Below are 23,046 nucleotides of genomic sequence, written 5' to 3'. Positions count from 1 at the left end.
GACCGAAATGCAGCGTGTAGGTTACTCATGACTTTAATGAAAGAATGCGTACATGAAATAACTCAATAATATACAAAGCAAAACGTGAAACTAATTACAGCCTATCTGGTGACTAGAACACAGAGACAGGACAAACACCCACAAAATACAACGCGAACTCAGGCTACCTAAATACGGTTCCCAATCAGAGACAACGATAAGCAGCTGACTCCAATTGAGAATCGCCTCAGGCAGCCAAGCCTAACTAGACACACCCCTAATCAACACAATCCCAATTACTACAAACCCCAATACGAAACACAACATATAAAACCATGTCACACCCTGGCTTACCAAACATATACCAAAAACACAAAATATATTGACCAAGGCGTGACAGAACCCCCCCCCTAAGGTGCGGACTCCGGGATGCACCTCAAGAGCATAGGGAGGGTCCGGGTGGGCGTCTGTCCATGGTGGCGGTTCTGGCTCGGGACGTGGACCCCACTCCATGAATGTCCTAGTTCCTCCCCTTCGCGTCCTGGGATAATCCACCTTCTCCGCCGACCATGGCCTAATAGTCCTCACCCTGATCCCCACATAACTGAGGGGCAGCTCGGGACAGAGGGGCAGCTCGGGACAGAGGGGCAGCTCGGGACAGAAGGGCATCTCGGGACAGAGGGGCAGCCCGGGCCTGAGGGGCAGCTCGGGACAGAAGGGCAGCTCGGGACAGAGGGGCAGCCCGGGACTGAGGGGCAGCCCGGGACTGAGGGGCAGCCCGGGACTGAGGGGAAGCCCAGTACTGAGAGGATGCCCAGTACTGAGATGAAGCTCAGACAGGTAGTAGGCTCCGGTAACTCCTGGCTGGCTGGCGGATCTAGCTGCTCTATGCAGACTGACAGCTCTGACTGCTCCATGCAGGCTGACAGCTCTCTGCAGACTGGCAGATCCTGGCTGACTGGCACTTCTGGCGGATCCTGGCAGACTGGCACTTCTGGCGGATCCTGGCAGACTGGCGACGCTGGGCAGACTGGCAGACTGGCGACGCTGGGCAGACTGGCAGACTGGCGACGCTGGGCAGACTGGCAGACTGGCGACGCTGGACAGACTGGCGACGCTGGGCAGACTGGCGACGCTGGGCAGACTGGCGACGCTGGGCAGACTGGCGACGCTGGGCAGACTGGCGACGCTGGGCAGACTGGGAGCACTGGCAGCGCTGGGCAGACGGGGAGCACTGGCGGCGCTGGGCAGACTGACAGCTCTGACTGCTTCATGCAGACTGACAGCACTTGGCAGACTGGCAGCTCAGGCTGCTCTGAACAGGCAGGAGGCTCCGGCTGCGCTGAACAGGCGGGAGACTCCAACAGCGTAGGAGAGTAGAAAAGCGCTGGCTGCGCTGAACAGGCGAGGCGCACTGGAGGCCTGGTGCGTGGTGCTGGAACTGGTGGTACTGGCGCGAGGACACGCACAGGAAGCCTGGTGCGGGGAGCTGCTACCGGAGGACTGGTGTGTAGAGGTGGCTCTGGATAGACCGGACCGTGCAGGCGCACTGGAGCTCTTGAGCACCGAGCCTGCCCAAGCTTACCTGGCTCGATGCCCACTCTAGCCCGGCCAATAGGAAGAGCTGGTATGTGTCGCAGCTGGCTCTGCACCCGCACTGGAAACACCGTGCACTCCATAGCATAACACGGTGCCTGCCCGGTCTCTCTAGCCCAACGGTGAGCACAGGGAGTATGCACAGGTTTCCTACCTGGCATAACTATTCTCCCTTCTAGCCTCCCCCCAATAAATTTTTTGGGGTGACTTTCCGGTTTCCAACCGTGTCGCCGTGCTGCTTCCTCATACCTGCGCCTCTCCACTTTAGCTGCTTCTATTTCCTCCTTGGGACAGCGATATTCTCCCGGCTGCGCCCAGGGTCCTTTACCATCTAATTCCTCCTCCCATGTCCAAATCTCCAAATGGTGCAGTCTCTCCCACTGCAACTGTTCTTCATGATTAACAGGGAGAGTAGGCTCAGGTCTGACTCCTGACTCAGCCACTCTCTCTCTGCGCTTTCCCCCGTTACTTTCCGTTTTCACTCTGTATAGCCGTGCTTTCCTTCTCGAATCCATACGTCTATAGCCCTCTTCGCATTGCTGTAGGGAATCCCAGGCGGGCTCCTGCACTCGCTCTGGATTGGCCGCCCACCTGTCGATTTCTTCCCACGTAGTATAATCCATGCTTCTGCTGTCCATAACGTCCTCCTTTAGATCCTGCTCGGTCCGTGAGTGGTGGGTGTTTCTGTAACAGGCGTTCTTCGTTTGTAGAAAGAGAGTCGGACCGAAATGCAGCGTGTAGGTTACTCATGACTTTAATGAAAGAATGCGTACATGAAATAACTCAATAATATACAAAGCAAAACAACAAACGGAACGTGAAACTAATTACAGCCTATTTTTTAAATTTTTTTAGTTCTATACATCTTTAATGAAGAAAAAACATGAACAATACAAAAACAACAAACGGAAAGTGAAAACCTATACAGCCTATTTTTTATTTATTTATTTTTTAAATAAAAATAATTTATTATCTTCAATACCATTCATTCTTTACAACTCATAATTTACATACATACACAAATAATGGTATTTTAAATAAACTAATTAAACTAAAACATAAACCACAAACAAAACCTCAGGGGAGCATCTTCCCTCCCCGTTACCCTACAAAATACCTCTCCCTATCTCCCCGTCCCTAATCTATCCTCTTACAAATCTAAATGACACCCAGCCCTAAACCCCCCTTCCACCTCTCCCGAGCAGCATGCTGCCCCCACTTCCTCTCCTCCCTCTTCATCCTCCCCCTCAAATCTCCTTCCACCCTCCTCACTATCCCTTCCACCCCCAATCTTTCCCTGTCTTCACCATGTTCTGCCTTGCTTCCCACAGCCCCGTTTAAAGAGACTCATGAGAAGCCAGAGCAGAAACCTGTCCCTATCCGTCCCTCTCGCTCTCCCTACACCCCTCTCTAACCTGGCCCACGTCAATACAAAATCCCCCTTTACCAAACCTAACAACACCCGTGCCCTAGCCCATACTACTCCGGCAAAGGCACAGTCCCAAAAGACATGGCGCACAGTCTCCTCCCTGCCACAAGAGGATCTTAGACAGGTGGGGGATTGCACCAAATTATACCGGTACAAGATGGAACGTACAGGCAAACACTTATGAAGGCTCAACCAATTCAGGTCCTTGAGCCTGTTATCCAGACCCGCGCCTGCACTCCCTCCCAGACCACTTCCGAGATGCCCACTACAGGCGCCGGACTCCCTGCCCTTCTGACCTCCTCGTACAGGTGCCTGTGATCTAAACCTACTCGGGCAACTTCAACCTCAGGGTGCGCACGCAGCCACTTGGCCGCATGACCAAAGTGCCACGGCAGCTGTTCCGCCCGAGGACCCGTGTTAGACCACACCATTATGCTTCTCGCCTGATACGAGAAAAACACCCGTAGCAGGTAACCGGACGGGTGTATCACTGGCTGAGCAAGCTCCGTTAACAAGAAGGAAACAAAATTGAGTCCAGCTTGAGGGGAAATGTGGTACCCCCTACCTCCCTCCCCGATGGGACAGATCATGCGTGCCCTGGCGACCCACTCGCACCTGCCACTCCACATAAACTGAAACACAAGCCTCACTAGAGGCCTCCTCAGACAAGCCGGCAATGGGTAGATGTATGCCAAATACAAAAGAGACGGCAACACATCCACCTTTAGGACCAGGACTTTGCCCATAAAAGACAAATACCTAGCTTTCCACATTGCTAGCTTCCTCTGTACCACTGCGATACGCATGTTCCAGTTTAGCGTCGCTGAGCCGGAGGTCTCAAAATGGACCCGAGAATCCTCAGGGCCCCCTCACAGAGAGATAACCCCCCAGGCACATCCGTTCTACCGCGCCATCTTCCGAAAAACTTGACTGAAGACTTTGCATGGTTCAGAACTGCTCCCGACGCTCGGGTGAAATCCCCAAAGATGGCAAGGGACCTTGTCAGGCACGAGTCCTTGCACAACAGCAAGGAAGTGTCGTCGGCGTACTGCGTCATCTTAACACGCAGCCCACCACTTCCAGGGATCAGCAAACCTTCCACCCCTGTGTCTGCCCTAATGGCAGCCCCCAGAGGCTCCATGTACAGAACGAAGAGGAGAGCCGAGAGTGGGCACCCCTGCCTGACCCCAGACGAGAGGTCAAAAACATCACCCAAGTGACTATTTACACTAACTCGGCACCCCGCTCCGACATATAATGTACGAATCCATCCTATAAACTTCTCCCCAAATCCTAATCGACCTAACACTCTGAATAAAAAGGATCTATTCACGCGATCGAAGGCTTTCGCCTGATCTAGCGCTGCTACCATTAAAGGCAGACCTCTATCTTCAACCCAAGCGATGGAGTCCCTGATTAACTGTAGGTTCCATCTAATAGAGCGGCCCTCTACCCCGCACGTCTGATCCTCATGAACGACGTAGGGAAGGGCTGTGCGCAACCGGTCTGCTAAAACCTTTGCAAGTAGCTTGTAATCTACACACAGCATGGTCAACGGCCGCCAGTTGCCAAGGTCTGTTACTTCCCCCTTCTTATATAAAAGTGACAGCACACCAACAGCCATTGATCCCCCGGGACCCCGTCTCAAGGATGGCCTTCAAGACTTCGAGGACCACTGGTCCAAGTATACCCCAAAACTTGAGATAAAACTCAGCCGGCAGCCCATCTATCCCAGGCACCTTCCCTTTTCCCATCCTCCTAAGAGCGCTCTCAACCTCTTCTAGTGAGATCTGGGCCTCCATCACTTCTCTAATGTCCTCCGGCAACCGCCTGGACAAGTGTTCTAAAAACACATTTCCCTGCTCTACATCTATTTCCCTTTCCTTAAATAAACCTTGAAATGATCAGTTGTCACCCTGACCATATCCTCTGGTTCTCTAACTATACTACCATTTTCTTCCCTAACACCATGCATTACCTTCCTACTCTGTCTTGCCCTAACCAACTTAAAGAACATAGCAGAACAAGTCTCATTATGTTCTAGAAAGCCACTATGCGCTCGCTCAAGGAAAGCTCGAGCCTTCCGCTCCTGCAACTCCCTGAGCTGCGCCTTTAGGGTTGCGGATCTCTCCCAGTCAAACGACCCGCCGAGGTTGCCTGCCTCGTATTCAATTAACCTCTGGATACGATCCACCTCCCTCCTCTCCTCCCTTTTTTTCCTCTTGCAATACCCTATTATAAAAGCCCTAATCCTCACCTTAACTAATTCCCACCACTCTAACACCCCCTCGCACATGGACCGGAGGCCCTCAAGCCTCCAAAAGAAACCATAAAACCCGTCAACAAAAGCCTGCTCCTCCAGCACATCCCGATCTAGCTTCCAGTACCCTCTACCAAAGAGGCAGACTGGCGACCCCACCTGCAGGAGCACCCCGTTGTGATCCGAAAAGAAAACAGGCAACAGCCGCCCAGACAACTTACCCAAAGACCTGGGTACAAAAATATAGTCGAGCCTCCGCTCAACCCCCCTGGAGTTACGCCATGTAGGACCGTCCATTTTCGGAGTAGTGTGCAGACCACCATCTACCAGACCATGGCAAGCCATTAGCCTGGCAATGGCGCCCGCACTGCTAAAAATCAAATCAAATCAAATTGTATTTGTCACATACACATGGTTAGCAGATGTTAATGCGAGTGTAGCGAAATGCTTGTGCTTCTAGTTCCGACAATGCAGTGATAACCAACAAGTAATCTAACTAACAATTCTAAAACTACTGTCTTATACACAGTGTAAGGGGATAAAGAATATGTACATAAGGATATATGAGTGAGTGATGGTACAGAGCAGCATACAGTAGATGGTATCGAGTACAGTATATACATATGAGATGAGTATGTAGACAAAGTAAACAAAGTGGCATAATTAAAGTGGCTAGTGATACATGTATTACATAAGGATGCAGTCGATGATGTAGAGTACAGTATATACGTATGCATATGAGATGAATAATGTAGGGTAAGTAACATTATATAAGGTAGCATTGTTTAAAGTGGCTAGTGATATATTTACATCATTTCCCATCAATTCCCATTATTAAAGTGGCTGGAGTTGGGTCAGTGTCAATGACAGTGTGTTGGCAGCAGCCACTCAATGGTGGCTGTTTAACAGTCTGATAGCCTTGAGATAGAAGCTGTTTTTCAGTCTCTCAGTCCCAGCTTTGATGCACCTGTACTGACCTCGCCTTCTGGATGATAGCGGGGTGAACAGGCAGTGGTTCGGGTGGTTGATGTCCTTGATGATCTTTATGGCCTTCCTGTAACATCGGGTGGTGTAGGTGTCCTGGAGGGCAGGTAGTTTGCCCCCGGTGATGCGTTGTGCAGACCTCACTACCCTCTGGAGAGCCTTACGGTTGAGGGCGGAGCAGTTGCCGTACCAGGCGGTGATACAGCCCGCCAGGATGCTCTCGATTGTGCATCTGTAGAAGTTTGTGAGTGCTTTTGGTGACAAGCCGAATTTCTTCAGCCTCCTGAGGTTGAAGAGGCGCTGCTGCAGTGTGGTTGAGATTGCATCGTCTGTGGACCTATTTGGGCGGTAAGCAAATTGGAGTGGGTCTAGGGTGTCAGGTAGGGTGGAGGTGATATGGTCCTTGACTAGTCTCTCAAAGCACTTCATGATGACGGAAGTGAGTGCTACGGGGCGGTAGTCGTTTAGCTCAGTTACCTTAGCTTTCTTGGGAACAGGAACAATGGTGGCCCTCTTGAAGCATGTGGGAACAGCAGACTGGTATAGGGATTGATTGAATATGTCCGTAAACACACCGGCCAGCTGGTCTGCGCATGCTCTGAGGGCGCGGCTGGGGATGCCGTCTGGGCCTGCAGCCTTGCGAGGGTTAACACGTTTAAATGTCTTACTCACCTCGGCTGCAGTGAAGGAGAGACCGCATGTTTTCGTTGCAGGCCGTGTCAGTGGCACTGTATTGTCCTCAAAGCGGGCAAAAAAGTTATTTAGTCTGCCTGGGAGCAAGACATCCTGGTCCGTGACTGGGCTGGGTTTCTTCTTGTAGTCCGTGATTGTAGTCCTGCTATCCCCCCCTCTTCCTAAATCTGTATTAAAATCCCCCCCTATCACTAATTTCCTATTTGTGACACACAGGGGCGTCAGACAGTCCACCATCTCCCTCCTGTCTGCCACCACCTGTGGCCCATACACCACCACTAATCTAAATTTACAATCCCTTATCGTGACATCCACCCCTATAACCCTCCCCTGCATTACCACAAAAGAATCCTCCACTTTTACCTCCCTGTGCCCACACAAAATCCCTACCCCCGATGAGTGCACCCCCCCAACACCCCAAACCGACTCCCCCTTGTCCCACTCCCTCTTAAACCTATTAACATCCCCTCCATCCCTCAGGTGAACCTCCTGTAAAAAACAAAAATCAAACCCCACACCCTCCAAATAACTAAAAACCGCCCTCCTCTTAACAAAATCCCTTAAACCCCTTACATTTAAACTAACAAAAGTAAAATTAGACTCCATGAAAAATAAAACATGTAATACACTCAAATTCTAAACCCAGACAGAAAAAAACATAAAACAGGAGACTCACCCGATGCTCCCCTGCTCCATATCTACCGGTGAGAACACCATCCGTAATCCCGACATTCCCCCTCTTCCTCCATCACACCCTCCCAGGATGCAGGAATAGTGTTTGGCTCCGGAGTGCCCTGCACCCTGGGTCTACCCCCACAATCCTCCCCCTCCCCAGTGTTGCAGCTGGTTTGGAAAAAAATTGGGGAGGCTGAGTCCCCAAACAAAAACTCCCCACCTCCTCTTGTACCCAGTCCTGAGTCTTGTTATGTGTGTCCCCACCCAACAGAAGTTGAGGGCCTGGGGAAACCAGCAGCAACCCAGAGGTTTCTCCCGCCCCATCACTCTCTTGGCCATCCCTTCCCCCTCACTGTCGGCCAATCGCCCCTCCTCTTCATACTCTTCTTTGGTGATGGCGGCAGTGAAGAGATACCACCCTCCCCCTGCCAGCTCCTCCACCATACCCCTCATCTCTTCCACCATGGCACTTTCCCCCAGTCCACTTTCTCTTCCACCGTCTCCTTCTCCACCACTCCTCCCTCGCTTTCTTCTCTCTCATGCTCCTCCACTCGGTTGCCTTCTTCCGCCGCTTTTTCTGGTTCTCCTACTCCCGTGCCTTCCGTTTCCTTCTCTCTTCCATCCGCCGCTTCTGGCTCCTCCTCCTTCCTTGTGGCCTTCCCCTCTGGACCTGATCTCTGGTCATGAGGCGTGCTTCCTTCCCCTCCTCTTCTTCCCCCATCCCCGCTCCTGCTCCCCCCAGCCGCAGACGCATATGACCTCTGATGGGCCGGGCACCCCCTCCACAGGTGTGCTGACGAGCCACACCCATGGCACGTCTTAGGCTTGTCACAATCCCTCGCCTCGTGATCCTCAGATGCACAAAATCTGCATTTTCTTGCACTGCATGAGGCGAATATGTGACCATAGGCCATACAGCGTCTGCAAAATGGGGGCTGACGTGCATAATACAACGTCCCCTGTCAGCCCCTAGGGAGAACATAGCAGGAGGATGGAGGTAGCCACCATGTCCCCTTGGGTCCTCTCTGAGGAGGGCCTGGAAGCCTCTCCTCCCATTCCAAAACCCAAGGGAGTCTTTGAGGTGCCTTGCTGAGGAGACGTTATCCATGTATCTCCCCAGAAAAGCCCTCACCTCTTCGTCCTTAACGTAAGGGTTATAAATGTTTACAGTTACAACCCTAAAGTTATTCTTCGCCAGGCTTGTTATTTCGTAGTGGCACATCGGCCTCTCACCTCCCACTGCTCTTGCCCTTCTCAGGATATCATCGTGTTTTTCCTCTGTATATAGTGCAACGTCGTATGCTCCCTCCAACGAGTTGCCTTGGAAACAAAACACGTCCTTCACCGTCAGCTTTAGAATCCCCATCAATATTATCCTTCCAAAGGATTCCCGTCCTAAAGGCTCAAACTCCTTTTCCTTCCAAGCAAACCGAATCGTGTTGGCCAGCCCAATCCCAGGGACCGACCGTGTTGATGTATTTAGCACCATCTCCGCAAGGAGAATGGCGCTCGTTCTCTTCTCTTCCAAAACAATTGAAAAGAAAAAAACCAAGTGACTGAGCCTATCTTGTGCAAACTAACACAGAGACGGGAACAATCACCCACAAAATACAACGTGAACTCAGGCTACCTAAATACGGTTCCCAATCAGAGACAACGATAAGCAGCTGACTCCAATTGAGAATCGCCTCAGGCAGCCAAGCCTAACTAGACACACCCCTAATCAACACAATCCCAATTACTACAAACCCCAATACGAAACACAACATATAAACCCATGTCACACCCTGGCTTACCAAACATATACCAAAAACACAAAATATATTGACCAAGGCGTGACACACACACACATTTTATTAGTCACATGCGCTAAATAAAAAGTCAAATGCTTACTTACGAGCCCCTAACCAACAATGCAGTTAAAAACAATATATGAATAAGAAATAAAAGTAACAAGTAATTAAAGAGCAACAGTAAAAACAATAGCGAGACTGTATACAGGGGGGTACTGGTACAGAGTCAATGTGCGGGGGCACCGGTTAGTTGAAGTAGTATGTACATGTAGGTAGAGTTATTAAAGTGACTATGCATAGATAAGAGTAGCAGCGGCGTAATGGGGGGGGGGGGGTGCACAAATAGTCTGGGTATCCATTTGATTAGAGGTTCAGGAGTCTTATGGCTTGAAACAAGAATCCATTTAGAAGCCCCTTGGACCTAGATTTAGCGCTCTGGTACAGCTTGCCGTGCGTTAGCAGAGAGAACAGTTTATGACTAGGGTGGCTGGAGTCTGACAATTTTTAGGGCCTTCTGACACTGCATGGTATAGAGGTCCTGGATGGAAGGAAGCTTGGCCCAGTGATGTACTGGGCTGTTCGCACTACCCTCTGTAGTGCCTTGCGGTCAGAGGCCGAGCAGTTGCCATACCAGGCAGTGATGCAACCAGTCAGGATGCTCTCGATGGTGCAGCTGCAGAACCTTTTGAGGATCTGAGGACCAATGCCAAATCTTTTCAGTCTACTGAGGGGGAATAGGTTTTGTTGTGCCCTAATCATGATTGTCTTGGTGTGCATGGACAATGTTAGTTTGTTGGTGGACACCAAGGAACTTCAAGCTCTCAACCCGCTCCACTACAGCCCCGTTGATGAGAATGGGGGCGTGGCCTCCCGGGTGGAGCAGTGGTTAAGGGCCACCAGAGACTCTGGGTTCGCGCCCAGTCTCTGTCTTAACCGGCCGCGACCGGGAGGTCCGTGGGGCGACACACAGTTGGCATAGCGTCGTCCGGGTTAGGGAGGGATTGGCCGGTAGGGATATCCTTGTCTCATCGTGCACCAGCAACTACTGTGGCGGGCCGGGCGCAGTGCACACTAACCAAGGTTGCCAGGTGCACGGTGTATCCTCCGACACAATGGTGCGGCTGGCTTCCGGGTTGGATGCGTGCTGTGTTAGAAGCAGTGCGGCTTGGTTGGGTTGTGTATCGGAGGACGCATGACTTTCAACCTTCCGTCTCTCCCGAGCCCGTACGGGAGTTGTAGCGATGAGACAAGATAGTAGCTACTAACAATTGGATACCACGGAATTGGGGAGAAAAAAGGGTCAAATTTAAAATTTTAAAAAGTCCTCGTTTTCCTGTAGTCCACAATCTCCTGTCTTGAGAGGTTGTTGTCCTTGCAGCACACGGCCATGTCTCTGACCTCATTGTCGGTGAATCAGGCCTACCCCTGTGTTGAGGATCAGAGTGGCGGATGTGTTACCTACTCTTGCCACCTGGGGGCAGCCGTCAGGAAGTCCAGGATCCAGTTGAAAACGGAGATGTTTAGTCCCAGGGTCCTTAGCTTATTGATGAGCTTTGGGTGTTGAACGCTGAGTTGTAGTCAATGACTAGTATTCTCACATAGGTGTTCCTTTTGTCCAGGTGGGAAAGCGCAGTGTGGAGTGCAATAGAGATTGCATCATCTGTGGATCTGTTAGGGCGTTATGCAAATTGGAGTGGGTCTAGGGTTTCTGGGATAATGGTGTTGATGTGAGCCATGGCCAGCCTTTCAAAGCACTTCATGGCTACAGACGTGAGTGCTACGGATTGGTAATCATTCAGGTTACCTTAATGTTCTTGGGCACAGGGACTATGGTGGTCTGCTTGAAACATGTTGGTATTACAGACTCGGACAGGCAGAGGTTGAAAATGTCTGTGAGGACACTTGCCAGTTGGTCAACGCATGCTCGCAGTACACGTCATTGTAATCCACCTGGCCCTGCAGCCTTGTGAACGTTGACCTGTTTAAAGGTCTTACTCACATTGGCTGCGGAGAACGCACACAGTCGTCCGGAACAGCTGGTGCTCTCATGCATGTTTTAGTGCCATTTGCCTCCAAGATTAAATAGTAGTAGTAGTTTAGCTCGTCTGGTAGGCTCGTGTCACTGGGCTGCTCGCGGCTGTGCTTCCCTTTGCAAGCCCTGCTACATCCGACGAGCGTCACAGCCGGTGTAGTACGATTCGATCTTAGTCCTGTATTGACGCTTTGCCGGTTTGATGGTTCGTTGGTGGGCATAGCTTCCGGGTTAGAGTCCTTATCCCAGTGCGGATGTTGCCTGTAATCCATGGTTTCTGGTTGGGGTATGTACGTACAGTCACTGTGGGGACGATGTCGTCGATGCACTAATTGATGAAGCCAATCGGCGGAATCCCGGGAACATGTTCCAGTCTGTGCTAGCAAAACAGTCCTGTAGCTTAACATCTTCTTCATCAGACCACCAAGTCCTTGTTTCTTCCTGCTTTATTTTGGCTTGTAAGCAGGAATCAGGAGGATATAATTATGGTCAGATTTGCCAAATGGAGGACAAGGGAGAACTTTGTATGAGTCTCTGTGTGTGGAGTAAAGGTGGTCCAGAGTTTTTCCCCTTCTGGTTGCACATTTAACATGCTGATAGAAATTTGGTAAGACAGATTTAAGTTTCTCTTCATTAAAGTCCCCGGCTACTAGGAGCGCCGCCTCTTGTTTGCTTATGGCGGAATACAGCTCATTCAATGCGGTCTTAGTGCCAGCATCGGTCTGTGGTGGTATGTTGACAGCTACGAAAAATACAGATAAATTGTCTAGGTAGATAGTGTAGTCTACAACTTATCATGAGATAGCAATAGCTCAAGACTTCCTTAGATATCATTACATCAGCTGTTATTTACAAAAATACATAGTCCACCGCTCCTTATCTTACCAGACGCCGCTGTTCTATCCTGCTGGTACAGCGTATAACCAGCCAGCTGTATGTTGATAATGTCGTCGTTCAGCCACGACTCCATGAAGCATAAAATATTATAGCTTGGAATGTCCCGTTGGTAGTTTAATCTTCAGTGTAGGTCATTATTTTATTTTCCAAAGATCGCACGTTTGCTAGCAGAATGGAAGGAAGTTGGGTTTATTCTATCGCCTAAGAATTCTCAGAAGGCAGCCCGCCCTCTTACCCCTTTTTTTCTCTGCCTTGTCTTCATGCAAATGACGGGGATATGGGCTTGTTCCCAGGATAGCAGTATATCATTCACATCGGGCTCGTTAAAGGAAAAAAAGGATTCTGCCAGGCCGTAGTAAGTAATCGCAGTTCTGATGTACAGAAGTTATTTTCAGTCATAAGAGACTGTAGCGGCAACATTATGTACAACAAATTTAAAAAACAAGTTACAAACAAAGAAACTAACCAATATTTTGTTTGTTGGGAATACATGGCCAATTCTGAGTTGAGCTCACATTTGATTGGCTGCAGAGACGGACACCTCCAACAGAGTAACCAATCAAATAAAAGGGCCCCTAGGGAGTATCAACTATTGACAGAGTAGTGAGGTCAGGGTACACTTTTCAGGGTGGGTATAATTTGTGGAACATTCCGACAGGAATCTGTTCCAAAAACTTTGTAAATAACAATGTTGCCAACAAACACATAAAAAGTTGAATAGCGGGCAAATAAGATGCTGGTAGGGAAGTGGGCTTTTTCATTAAGTTTCACTCACCACGTTAATTCCGAAAAATGTCCGTCCTCACTTTGGTAACCTCTGGACATATATTAAGAATAAACTACGTGGTGAGTGGATGCCTATTCGGCAGCTAGTTAGCTAGGTGAATTGATCGCGCTATTTTGTATGCGTTGTTTGTTGGCAACCTTGTACTTTACGAAGTTTCTGGAACAGATTCCCGTGGAACGTAACACAAATTATACCCACCCCACTTTTCACCAGTTCCAAGCACATCCTACAGCACATAATCTAGCAAAATATATATTTTTTAAATATAATCTGGACATGTTAGGTGGTGAGCTGTTGAAAGAGTCAGACTGCTGTTCTTCACAGAAAATCCCAACCGACTTGACCCAAGGCGTGTCTGCCTCCTGAGTTAGTTACAGTAATAAAGTTCACATGGTAATAGCTTGTTAACAGAAATCCTATTATCTAAGACATGGTGTAAAGCGTGATATGAAAGAAAAACGTTATATCATTGATATTCTAACACTGTTTTATTTCGAGTAAAATCACCTCAAATGTATTTTGTGTCATACTTAAACACGTGCAAAGAATATCTAGACACTTATGCAACAAATACATGTTTTTGTGTTGTTTTTACCTGAGCAGTCACAGTGTTGGAACTACACGGTCCGTACTCCATTGATTGAAAGATATCGTGCATTGTGTTGGTGGTGCTGCCGGTCATGATACAGTGGTGCAAGAAGTAACTTTTAACTTGTTGATCATCAACATGATACTATGTATCAGAACTGGCTTTCTTGCTCTGGAGTCCATCAGCGTGCTAACCAAAAGTAATGTTAGCTAACTTCGCTAAATCTGTGATCTGAGAGTTATACCCAAAGAAAAGTTCCCCATGACGAACTGCAACGTGCTTGAAAATAAGAGAGCCGCACACTCTAGGAGCTCAGATGCAAAAATGTAATACCAACGTTTCGACAGCCAAGCTGTCTTCATCAGGGTATAATCACAAACACTGCGGGATGACTCGTTTATATAGTGTCAAAAGACACAGGTGTCTGTAATCATGGCCAAGAGTGGCCTAATACCATTGGTTAATAATCAAATATTAAAATGTCAAACAAAGAACAGCATACAAACAAATGGATAGCATACGATCATAGATTAATTTAACTACACAAGTTTACAAACAATTACAATGGCAAAATCACAATAATGGCTTCAGATCAAAGTCTACGTTGAGACCGAAGGGCGCAAGGGTATTTAAATTAAAGATCCGGGCAGCCTCTCGTTTTAACAATAAATGATCAAGGTCACCCCCTCTCCTAGGGAGGGTGACATGTTCGATGCCAATATAACGCAGAGACGAAATCGAGTGGCCTGCCTCCAAGAAGTGGGCCGCAACTGGATAAGTAAAGTGTTTACACCTAATGGTGCTACGATGCTCTGAGATACGTACTTTTAATTCGCGCTTTGTTTTACCTACATCATTTTTTACCACAAGGACAAGTTATAGGATAAATAACTGAGTTATGCGTAAGTACTATTTCAGACAATGTTACAATGCATGCGCTGGAAGGTAGTTCATTAGGGTCACGTTGCAGAAGAAAATGTTCCATAGCTTCAATACCGCCCTCGTGTGGAATATTAGTGTATAATGACTCAACATCAAAAGTAACTAACAAGGTATTCTCAGGGAGAGGATCAAGAGATTCATGATAGAGATCATACTGCTGGTGTCCTTAACAAAGGAGGGGAGCTGCCTGAAGAAAGGTTGTTCTGCCCTGTCGCGCTACCCCTCACCCTCACTAGCTTAGTTGCCGCCCTCTGCTTTAGCTAGACGGACAAAAATCAACTAGCTAAAGAAGCTATCAGCTAGCAAGTTGTGTATGGTAGTCAGTTTCCACACGGACACATTAGCGTGAGGACCCATATTGACAATGCGCACGCGCGGATTGTCTGCTCGTCTGCTCTCCGCTTTCATTCGACTGTTCAGTCTTATTGTCGTCAGAGGCCATTCCTAATTTTTTTTTGATTCGGCATATTATCTCAAAGGAATGCCATATTTTCTTAATAGAGATAAAACAGCAACAACCATCGTCTGTCAAATAGAGCTAGAATAGTTGTATCCTGTTATAAGAGAATAACTACAGTTACTATACTGAAGTTTTCTGAAGTTACAGCTCGCTAGCTAACGTTATCGTTCGGGCTGGGTGTGGACTGTCAATGGCGTGTGTAGAGACATCAGGTAGCTAGTTCTGCCAGTGCAATGTCTCATCACTGCAACAATGTATCCAAGTTATCAGTACATTGTTATTGCTAGCTATCAAGATTCTGTTCTATTTGACATTTATAATTATTTTTTATGTTGACGACCTAAGCCGATTTTGATTTAATTGTTTTATTTGTTCATCAGATGACAGGGTAGGAGAGGTCCTGCTGAAAAGGTGAGTTCACTTTCACATATACTCAAAACTAATCAAAGATGCATCATATGGACACACCTACGCTACTGGTCAAAAGTTTTAGAACACCTACTCATTCAAGGGTTTTTCTTTATTTTTTTACTATTTTTACATTGTAGAATAGTAGTGAAGACATCACAACTATGAAATAACACATGGAATCATGTAGTAACCAAAAAAGTGTTAAACAAATCTAAATATATTTTATATTTGAGATTCTTCAAATAGCCCCCCTTTACCTTGATGACAGTTTTGCACACTCTTGGCATTCTTGTCAACCAGCTTCACCTGTAATGGTTTTCCAACAGTCTTACATATACCAATCACTTGTTGGCTGCTTTTCCTTCACTCTGCGGTCTGACTCACCCCAAACCATCTTAATTTGGTTGAGGACGGGGGATTGTGGAGGCCAGGTCATCTGATGCAGCACTCCATCACTCTCCTTCTTGGTAAAATAGCCCTTACACAGCCTGTAGATGTGTTGGGTCATTGTCCTGTTGAAAAACAAATGATAGGCCCACTAAGCCCAAACCAGATGGGATGGCGTATCACTGCAGAATGCTGTGCTAGCCATGCTGGTTACGTGTGCCTTGAATTCTAAATAAATCACAGACAGTGTCACCAGAAAAGCACCCCTACACCATAACACTTCCTCCACCATGCTTTACGGTGGGAAAAACACACGTGGAGATCATCCGTTTACCCACACCGTGTCTCAAAGACAGTGGTTAGAACCAAAAATCTACAATTTGGACTGCAGACCAAAGGACAAATTTCCACCGGTCTAATGTCCATTGCTCATGTTTCTTGGCCCAAACAAGTCTTTTCTTCTTATTGGTGTCCTTCAGTAGTGGTTTGCAGCAATTCGACCATGAAGGCCTGATTCACACAGTCTCCTCTGAACAGTTGATGTTGAGATGTGTCTGTTACTTGAACTCTGTGAAGCATTTATTTGGGCTGCAATTTCTGAGGTAACTAATGAACTTATCCTCTGCAGCAGAGGCAACTCTGGGTCTTCCATTTTTGTTGCGGTCCTCATGAGAGCCAGTTTCATCATAGCGCTTGATGGTTTTTGCGACCGCACTTGAAGAAACTTTTGAGCTTTTCTTGCCATTATGTGGACTTTGGTATTTTACCAAATAGGGCTGTCTTCTGTATAACCCCCTACCTTGTCACAACACAACTGATTGGCTCAAATGCATTAAGAAGGAAATAAATTCCACAAATTAACTTTTAAGAAGGCACACCTGTTAAGTGAAATGTATTCCAGGTGACTACCTCGTGAAGCTGGTTGAGAGAATACCAAGAGTTTGCAAAGCTGTCATCAAGGTGAGGGGTGGCTATTTGAAGAATCTCAAATATAAAAATAAAAAATATATAAAAAAATGTATACCACTTTTTTGGTTACTACATGATTTTATATGTGTTATTTCATAGTTGTAATGTCCACTATTATTCTACACTGTAGAAAATAGTCAAATAAAAAAGGAAACCCCTTGATTGAGTAGGTGTTCTAAAACTTTTGACCGGTAGTGTAGCTGTAAACCTGTGGCTGCTTCCAGTGGTGGGAAAAGTACCCAATACCCAAGTACCCATACTTTTGTAAAAGTAAAGATACCTTAACAGGAAATTACTCAAGTAAAAGTGAAACTCACCCAGTAAAATACTACTTGAGTAAAAGTCTACAAATATTCAGGTTTAAATGTACTTAATGGGGCGGCAGGGTAGCCTAGTGGTTAGAGCGTTGGACTAGTAACCGGAAGGTTGCAAGTTCAAACCCCTGAGCTATGTCGTTCTGCCCCTGAACAGGCAGTTAACCCACTGTTCCTAGGCCGTCATTGAAAATAAGAATTTGTTCTTAACTGACTTGCCTAGTTAAATAAAGGTAAAATAAAAATAAAAGTAAATGCATTGCTAAAATGTACTTAAGTATCAAAAGTAAAAGTAGAAATAATTTCAAATTCCTCATATTAAGCAAACCATACGGTACAATTATTGTGTTTTTTAAATTATGGATAGCCAGGGGCACACTAACACTCAGACATAATTTATAAACAAAGCATTTGTGTTGAGTGAGTCCAGCAGATCAGAGGCAGTAGAGATATACATGGATGTTCTCTTGAAAAGTGTGTGAATTGGAGTAAAAAGTTTTTAAAAAATCTTTATGAATGTCGTGAAGTAAAATGTAAAAGTTGTCAAAATTATAAATAGTAAAGTACAGATACCCCCAAAAAACTTTAAACATTTTTACTTAAGTACTTAATACCACTGGCTGCTTCCAACCTCTTGCTTGGATGTGTATGCATGTGTGCACTTTCCATGGGGTTGGGAATTGACAAAAACAGAGAGCAAAAAAACGATGTATTCTCTACATTGTTAGCTAAGTGCAAGGAAGAAATGAAAACCATCAGACACCGTGTGTCGTGACAACAGTTGTTTAGTTTGACACACAGTAGGCTACAGCAGGGTATGTGCTTTAAGAAGGAGTGGTTCTGGACCAGAATGCTCTCTCGTCCCCAGAGTGATGCAGGAGCAGCTGGATGAGGTGTTGTCATCACAGGTCCCGGTAGTGGTCTCCGCAGAAACCCAGGAATTGGAGAGTGAGCAGGAGCAGAAGATGGTGTTACAGCTGGCTGTGATGATACGTACCATCGGAGACGCCTTCAAGGAGAACAGGGAGCTGGACGAGTCAGTTGATATTGGAGCCATTGCTTTGTGTTTTACAGTACCTGTTAAATTTCTCAAACTGTTGTTATGTGAATTCACATTGATGAATTTGATGCATAGACTACCCAGCAAATTGGGAACATTCTCTGAACATTATCGAAAGATTCGCATTAAGTTAAGGTTTTATCTAACATTAGAATTTTTTTTCTTCAGAAAACAATTTAAATGAAGTGTCCTTGGAATGTTCTAACATTCATTAAAATGTTATGCACAACATTTGTAATAACCACAGCAGAACATTTTGCAACATCAGGCGAATGTTTTATACAAACATTGTTTAATAATTATCAGCACAACTGAACATTTTTTTTTGTGTAATGAGAACATTTGCCGCAACCTAACGAATGTTCTGGGAACTTTCACAGAATCAATTTTGCTTTGCTGGGTAGCTAAACAAATATGAATATAGAGTATGCTTGTCTATCTGTGTGTTAGTTTACAATGGTCTAAGTAAGTAGTCTAATTACTACCCTACCTCCCTCAACCCGCCTGTCCAAGCAACAGTGTGATAGATGGAATGGTGGGGCAAATGACCAGCAAGACCAGCTACTGGAATTTGGTAGAAAAGGTATTTGAGGACGGTCAAATCACCTGGGAGAGAATTGCTGTGCTGTTCTACGTAGCAGGGAGGATAGCTGTCAAGGTATGTTATACAGAGTTCTTGTTACTTTGTTATTATTATTGGATGTACAGTACAATCACTGTGTGTGTATTAAAACACTCTTTTCATCTCTGCTAGGTAGTGATTGCTCACCTCCCCGAGTTAGTGAAGGACATTCTGAAGTGGACTCTGGAGTACTTCAGAAGCAAATTACTGGACTGGATCCAGAAACATGGAGGATGGGTAAGATATAGATACCATCAGAGGCTGTCCCTGTAGTGTTTCCCCTTTGTATTAAAGTTAACAGAATGGGCAATATTCTATATTAATATAAACTTGGTCTTGGTTGTTGTGCATGACGTGGTATTAACTATTGTTAAAGACAACTGAACTGTGATTGTCATTGATTTCTCTCACTTTCTTCCCCCTCTTTCTCTCCTCCCACTTTCTCTCTCCTCATCATTCTTTGTTCCCCCTCTTTAACTCTCTCTCTTCCCAGATGAACAGTTTCGCTGCGCTGGCACGTGTACAGGTGGAGAGGATATCCTCTATGAGCGCCCGGTCCTCAGGGCTCATCCTGGTCTTCCTCGGAGGTGTCATAATAGGTAGTGTTATCACCTGGAAACTGGCCAGGAGGACCTGACACACACACACATACACAGTCCCACTCCGGTTCAAACGCAATTGTTTGACATGACATGCAAACGTGTGGGCGTGCACACACACACACACAAATACATTTGTTTACCTAGTCTATGTATTATTAGTTACCTACCTTCTGGTTTGCTCCGGATAAATAAGATGACCAGATGCTGCTGGAAGTGGTGTTGGAGAGCCAATAGGAAACACTCTTTCCTCTGGTCTAAAACAAAAATGTCCCAGTGCAAAGATTGGGGACATTGCCCTCTGTCGGGTGCCATCTTTTGGGTGGGACGTTAAAACGGGTGTCCTGACTCTCTGTGGTTAATAAAGATCACATGGCACTTATCTTAAGAGTAGGGGTGTTAACCCCGGTGTCCTGGCTAAATTCATCTGGCCCTCATACCATCATGGCCACCTAATCATACCCAGCTTCTAGTTGGCTCATTAATCCCTCTTCCCTGTAACTATTCCCCAGATCGTTGCTGTAAATGAGAATGTGTTCTCAGTCAATTTACCTCAACTTAAATAAAATTAAACTCTTTTTTTATCAGTGCCTTCAGAAAGTATTCACACCCCTCAACTTTTTCCACATTCTGTTGTTACAAAGTGGGATTAAAATGGATTTAATACTTTTTTTTTCAACACAAAATACTGTATTACATCTCTGCACCTAGAAAAAGAGAGCCATCTGTACTGCTATTTTAGTTTTCAGTTAATTTGATTGATTATTCTCTAATCATTGATTTCATGTACTTATCTCAGCAATTTCAGGGTTTTCTGTATAGTTATCTAATGTTGGTGTGGCATATTATTCTGTTTTAATGTTACCAAATCTTCTTAAACACTACTGTTGCTCACAGAGTGAGTCCACGCAATTTATTTTGACTTGTTAAGCACATTTTTACTCCTGAGCTTATTTAGGCTTGCCATAACAAAAGGGTTGAATACTTATTGATTCAAGACATTTTTAATTCATTTGTAAAAACAAAATATCTCAAAACATAATTCTCCTTTGACACAAAATCTCAATGTAATCCATTTAAAATTCAGGCTGTAACATAAAGGGATGTGAATACGTTCTGAGGGCACTGTATATATTAACCTACAGTCATGAAACCAAAGTGTTGGGGCAGAGCTCAGTACATTTTGTGTCACTACCCTTACGGAAAAAACATGAATTTCACGTTTTTAATGTGATCTTTATGGGAAGTTAATATGACAACATGTAAAAGCAACATGTGATAATATGAAATTGCACATTTGCAACATTTCAACATGTGATACCATGAAACTACACCTCACAACATTTGAAAGTTTTTCACAGTCAAAATTTGATTTTCACATGTGAAACTGCAATTCACATGTGTGGTGAAAACATGTTATTCTCACATGTGAAAGGTGGTGTTAACATGTGAACTCTGTATTGAATACATGTGAACAACTGTCCTCGCATGTGTCTCTTTTGTTTTCAAAGGTGAAAACTGCAAATAAAATAAAACTGTATGTCATCACATGAAGTGTTCCAAAACCACATGGTTTCAAATGTTACAAATGTTAAAATGTTACATGTGGAAATTTCACATGTGAAATCATGTTGTTTTTCCTATAAGGGTATAGCATCATGTTTGTTGGTATCCTGCTAGACAAGGGTATCTGTGCCTGAAATGAGAAACCAGTGTAAGCCTAACAGACAGACAATCATGTTATGTGATTGTTTTTTTTACAGAAAGGTCATATTATTTTTCAATACAATATTTTACAGAAATAACACATGAATACCGATTTGATATTTTTGAAGTTTATAAAAATGTATGAAACATGTATTTTGAATAAAAAACATTTGGGATGTTTGACTTGAATGTAATGTATTAAATGTGCCATTTTATTAGGATAAACAAAATAAATATGAGTTGACGGTGTTTGTGCTGTAATAATCATGTTTTAACTATGACCCCTAATCATAGTCCTCAACATGAGCATCAATCAGTAAGATCCATAATATCAGTTGTGATAGGAATTGTTAGCTAGATGTACAAAGAATGCACAGGACACAAATAGAACATTTTGGCATAAGCTTTTAATATTTTTATAGAGTTTTTGATGTTTTCTCTTTGAATTGGATTTGCTTGTTTTTCCAGTTAATTTGGTGGTTTTTTGTTTTTGTTTTATTATTCTTGTTTTATTTTTCCTATCTGCAATGGAGAAGAGTTTTTCAGTTTAATTAGCATTCACTTTCAAACATTCATACTTTTAATAATAGAACTGTGTTTAAGTCTCTTTTTTCACAAACTTGTTTGTTAAATTATTACTGTTTATTAATCTTTTTTTCTTTACACGTTTCAAAAATATAAAAGGTAAATTATAAACATTCCATTGAAATATATTTTATACAGTCCTTGATTCTTTTTTTTTCTGTGTTATGACATTAAAATTGTATCCAGTATCAGTCTTTATAGCATAAATCCCATTCAGTGTTATTGTAGTAGCCTTCTCTTCTTCCATCTCTGTCTTCCCTCTCTTTCTCCCCTGATAGGAAAGTGGCATGGCTGCACCCAGTGCCTTATTCCCTTAGCGGTGATGTAGTCACAACAGTTGGCAGGACCAATAGAAACATTAGCTGCATTGGCGCTAGTAGTGCAATGTTCTTTCAAATGTAAAAATCATAACACAAATCAGCAACAAAACCACAAATCAGACAAAAGAGTAAACAAGTCACCAAATGATAAGAAAATAAATAAAAGCACCAAATAAGAAAAAATAACAGATAAAAATGTAAGTAAAGCAATGATATTGACATATCTGTATCTGGAGTGGTAGATTAGTAGATAAATAATCTACTGTTATAGACAGAAGAAGTGACAGGCAAAATTATATGTAGAGATGTACAGATGCAAAAGACAGATGGACCTGTAAAAATGTAACAGAATGGACAGATTGGCGCTATGCTACTAGCACTGCTGAGATATCCCGGACTGTTGTATGTGTATCAGGAAAGATATCGGACTCATGAAACTGAGCCTATTTCACCTCCCAAGTGCAATACACAGAAAGATAGCCAGTGTATTTCTACCAATTCAGTCAAGCCACACTGCAGTAAAACAAAAATATAACAAAAAAATGTACATAATAAAAAGTGATATAGATTTCTTTTTTTAAGAGTATGTTTCAGTTTTCATACCCCCCCCCATCCTCTCACCACTGGCTGACAGAGAAAGAGGAAGACAGATTGCCGGCGAAAAGAGAGTTACTTCATTCTGGCCATTCACAAATAAGTCGTCTTTTTTTTCTCCCACGCATGCATTAGAATTGAACTTCAAACAATATGTTAGAAAAACACAAGAACAAGGATGCAAAAAGAGCTTCTTCCTCAAACATGTGTGGAGGGAGAGAAAGAGAAGGGGATAGGAGACGGGGATGAGAGGGAGGAAGACGTCGGGGAAAGAGAATTATATGACAGCGGGTTTTCTGGCTTTACTCTGCTCCTCTCTTGATATGTTTTGTATTTGGGTTTCAAGTAAAGTTATGCAAGTG

The 23,046-nt window shown here is 45.0% G+C and overlaps 1 protein-coding gene across 3 annotated transcripts; it reads left to right on the top strand.

Moving 5' to 3' along the window:
* The first annotated feature begins 14,475 nt into the window (after positions 1-14,475).
* On the top strand, positions 14,476-21,434 carry LOC115145272 (apoptosis regulator BAX-like). 3 transcript variants are annotated; one of them, XM_029686713.2, is made up of 6 exons: positions 14,476-14,616; positions 15,497-15,527; positions 18,066-18,233; positions 18,771-18,915; positions 19,012-19,116; positions 19,373-21,434. In XM_029686713.2, the coding sequence occupies exons 1-6, from the start codon at positions 14,613-14,615 to the stop codon at positions 19,514-19,516; spliced, it is 597 nt and encodes a 198-aa protein (XP_029542573.1). In that variant the 5' UTR covers positions 14,476-14,612; the 3' UTR covers positions 19,517-21,434. The 3 variants fall into 3 exon arrangements, with proteins under 3 accessions (XP_029542573.1, XP_029542571.1, XP_029542572.1); XM_029686711.2 differs by lacking the exon at positions 14,476-14,616 and adding an exon at positions 15,045-15,328; XM_029686712.2 differs by lacking the exon at positions 14,476-14,616 and adding an exon at positions 15,046-15,328 and having other exon boundaries at positions 18,777-18,915.
* The last annotated feature ends 1,612 nt before the right edge of the window (positions 21,435-23,046 follow it).

Source organism: Oncorhynchus nerka, linkage group LG17 (assembly GCF_034236695.1).
Source record: "Oncorhynchus nerka isolate Pitt River linkage group LG17, Oner_Uvic_2.0, whole genome shotgun sequence".
Lineage (NCBI taxonomy): Eukaryota > Metazoa > Chordata > Actinopteri > Salmoniformes > Salmonidae > Oncorhynchus > Oncorhynchus nerka.
Note: the sequence above shows the minus strand (reverse complement) of the source record. Positions and strands in the feature narration are given on the sequence as shown.

Excerpts from the sequence above, each read along its gene's own strand:
- LOC115145272 (XM_029686711.2), top strand. The coding sequence starts at position 15,307 with ATGGCGTGTGTAGAGACATCAG. Across the intron at positions 15,528-18,065 it reads GGAGAGGTCCTGCTGAAAAG|AGTGATGCAGGAGCAGCTGG; the intron begins GTGAGTTCACTT and ends TCTCGTCCCCAG. Across the intron at positions 19,117-19,372 it reads TCCAGAAACATGGAGGATGG|ATGAACAGTTTCGCTGCGCT; the intron begins GTAAGATATAGA and ends CTCTCTTCCCAG.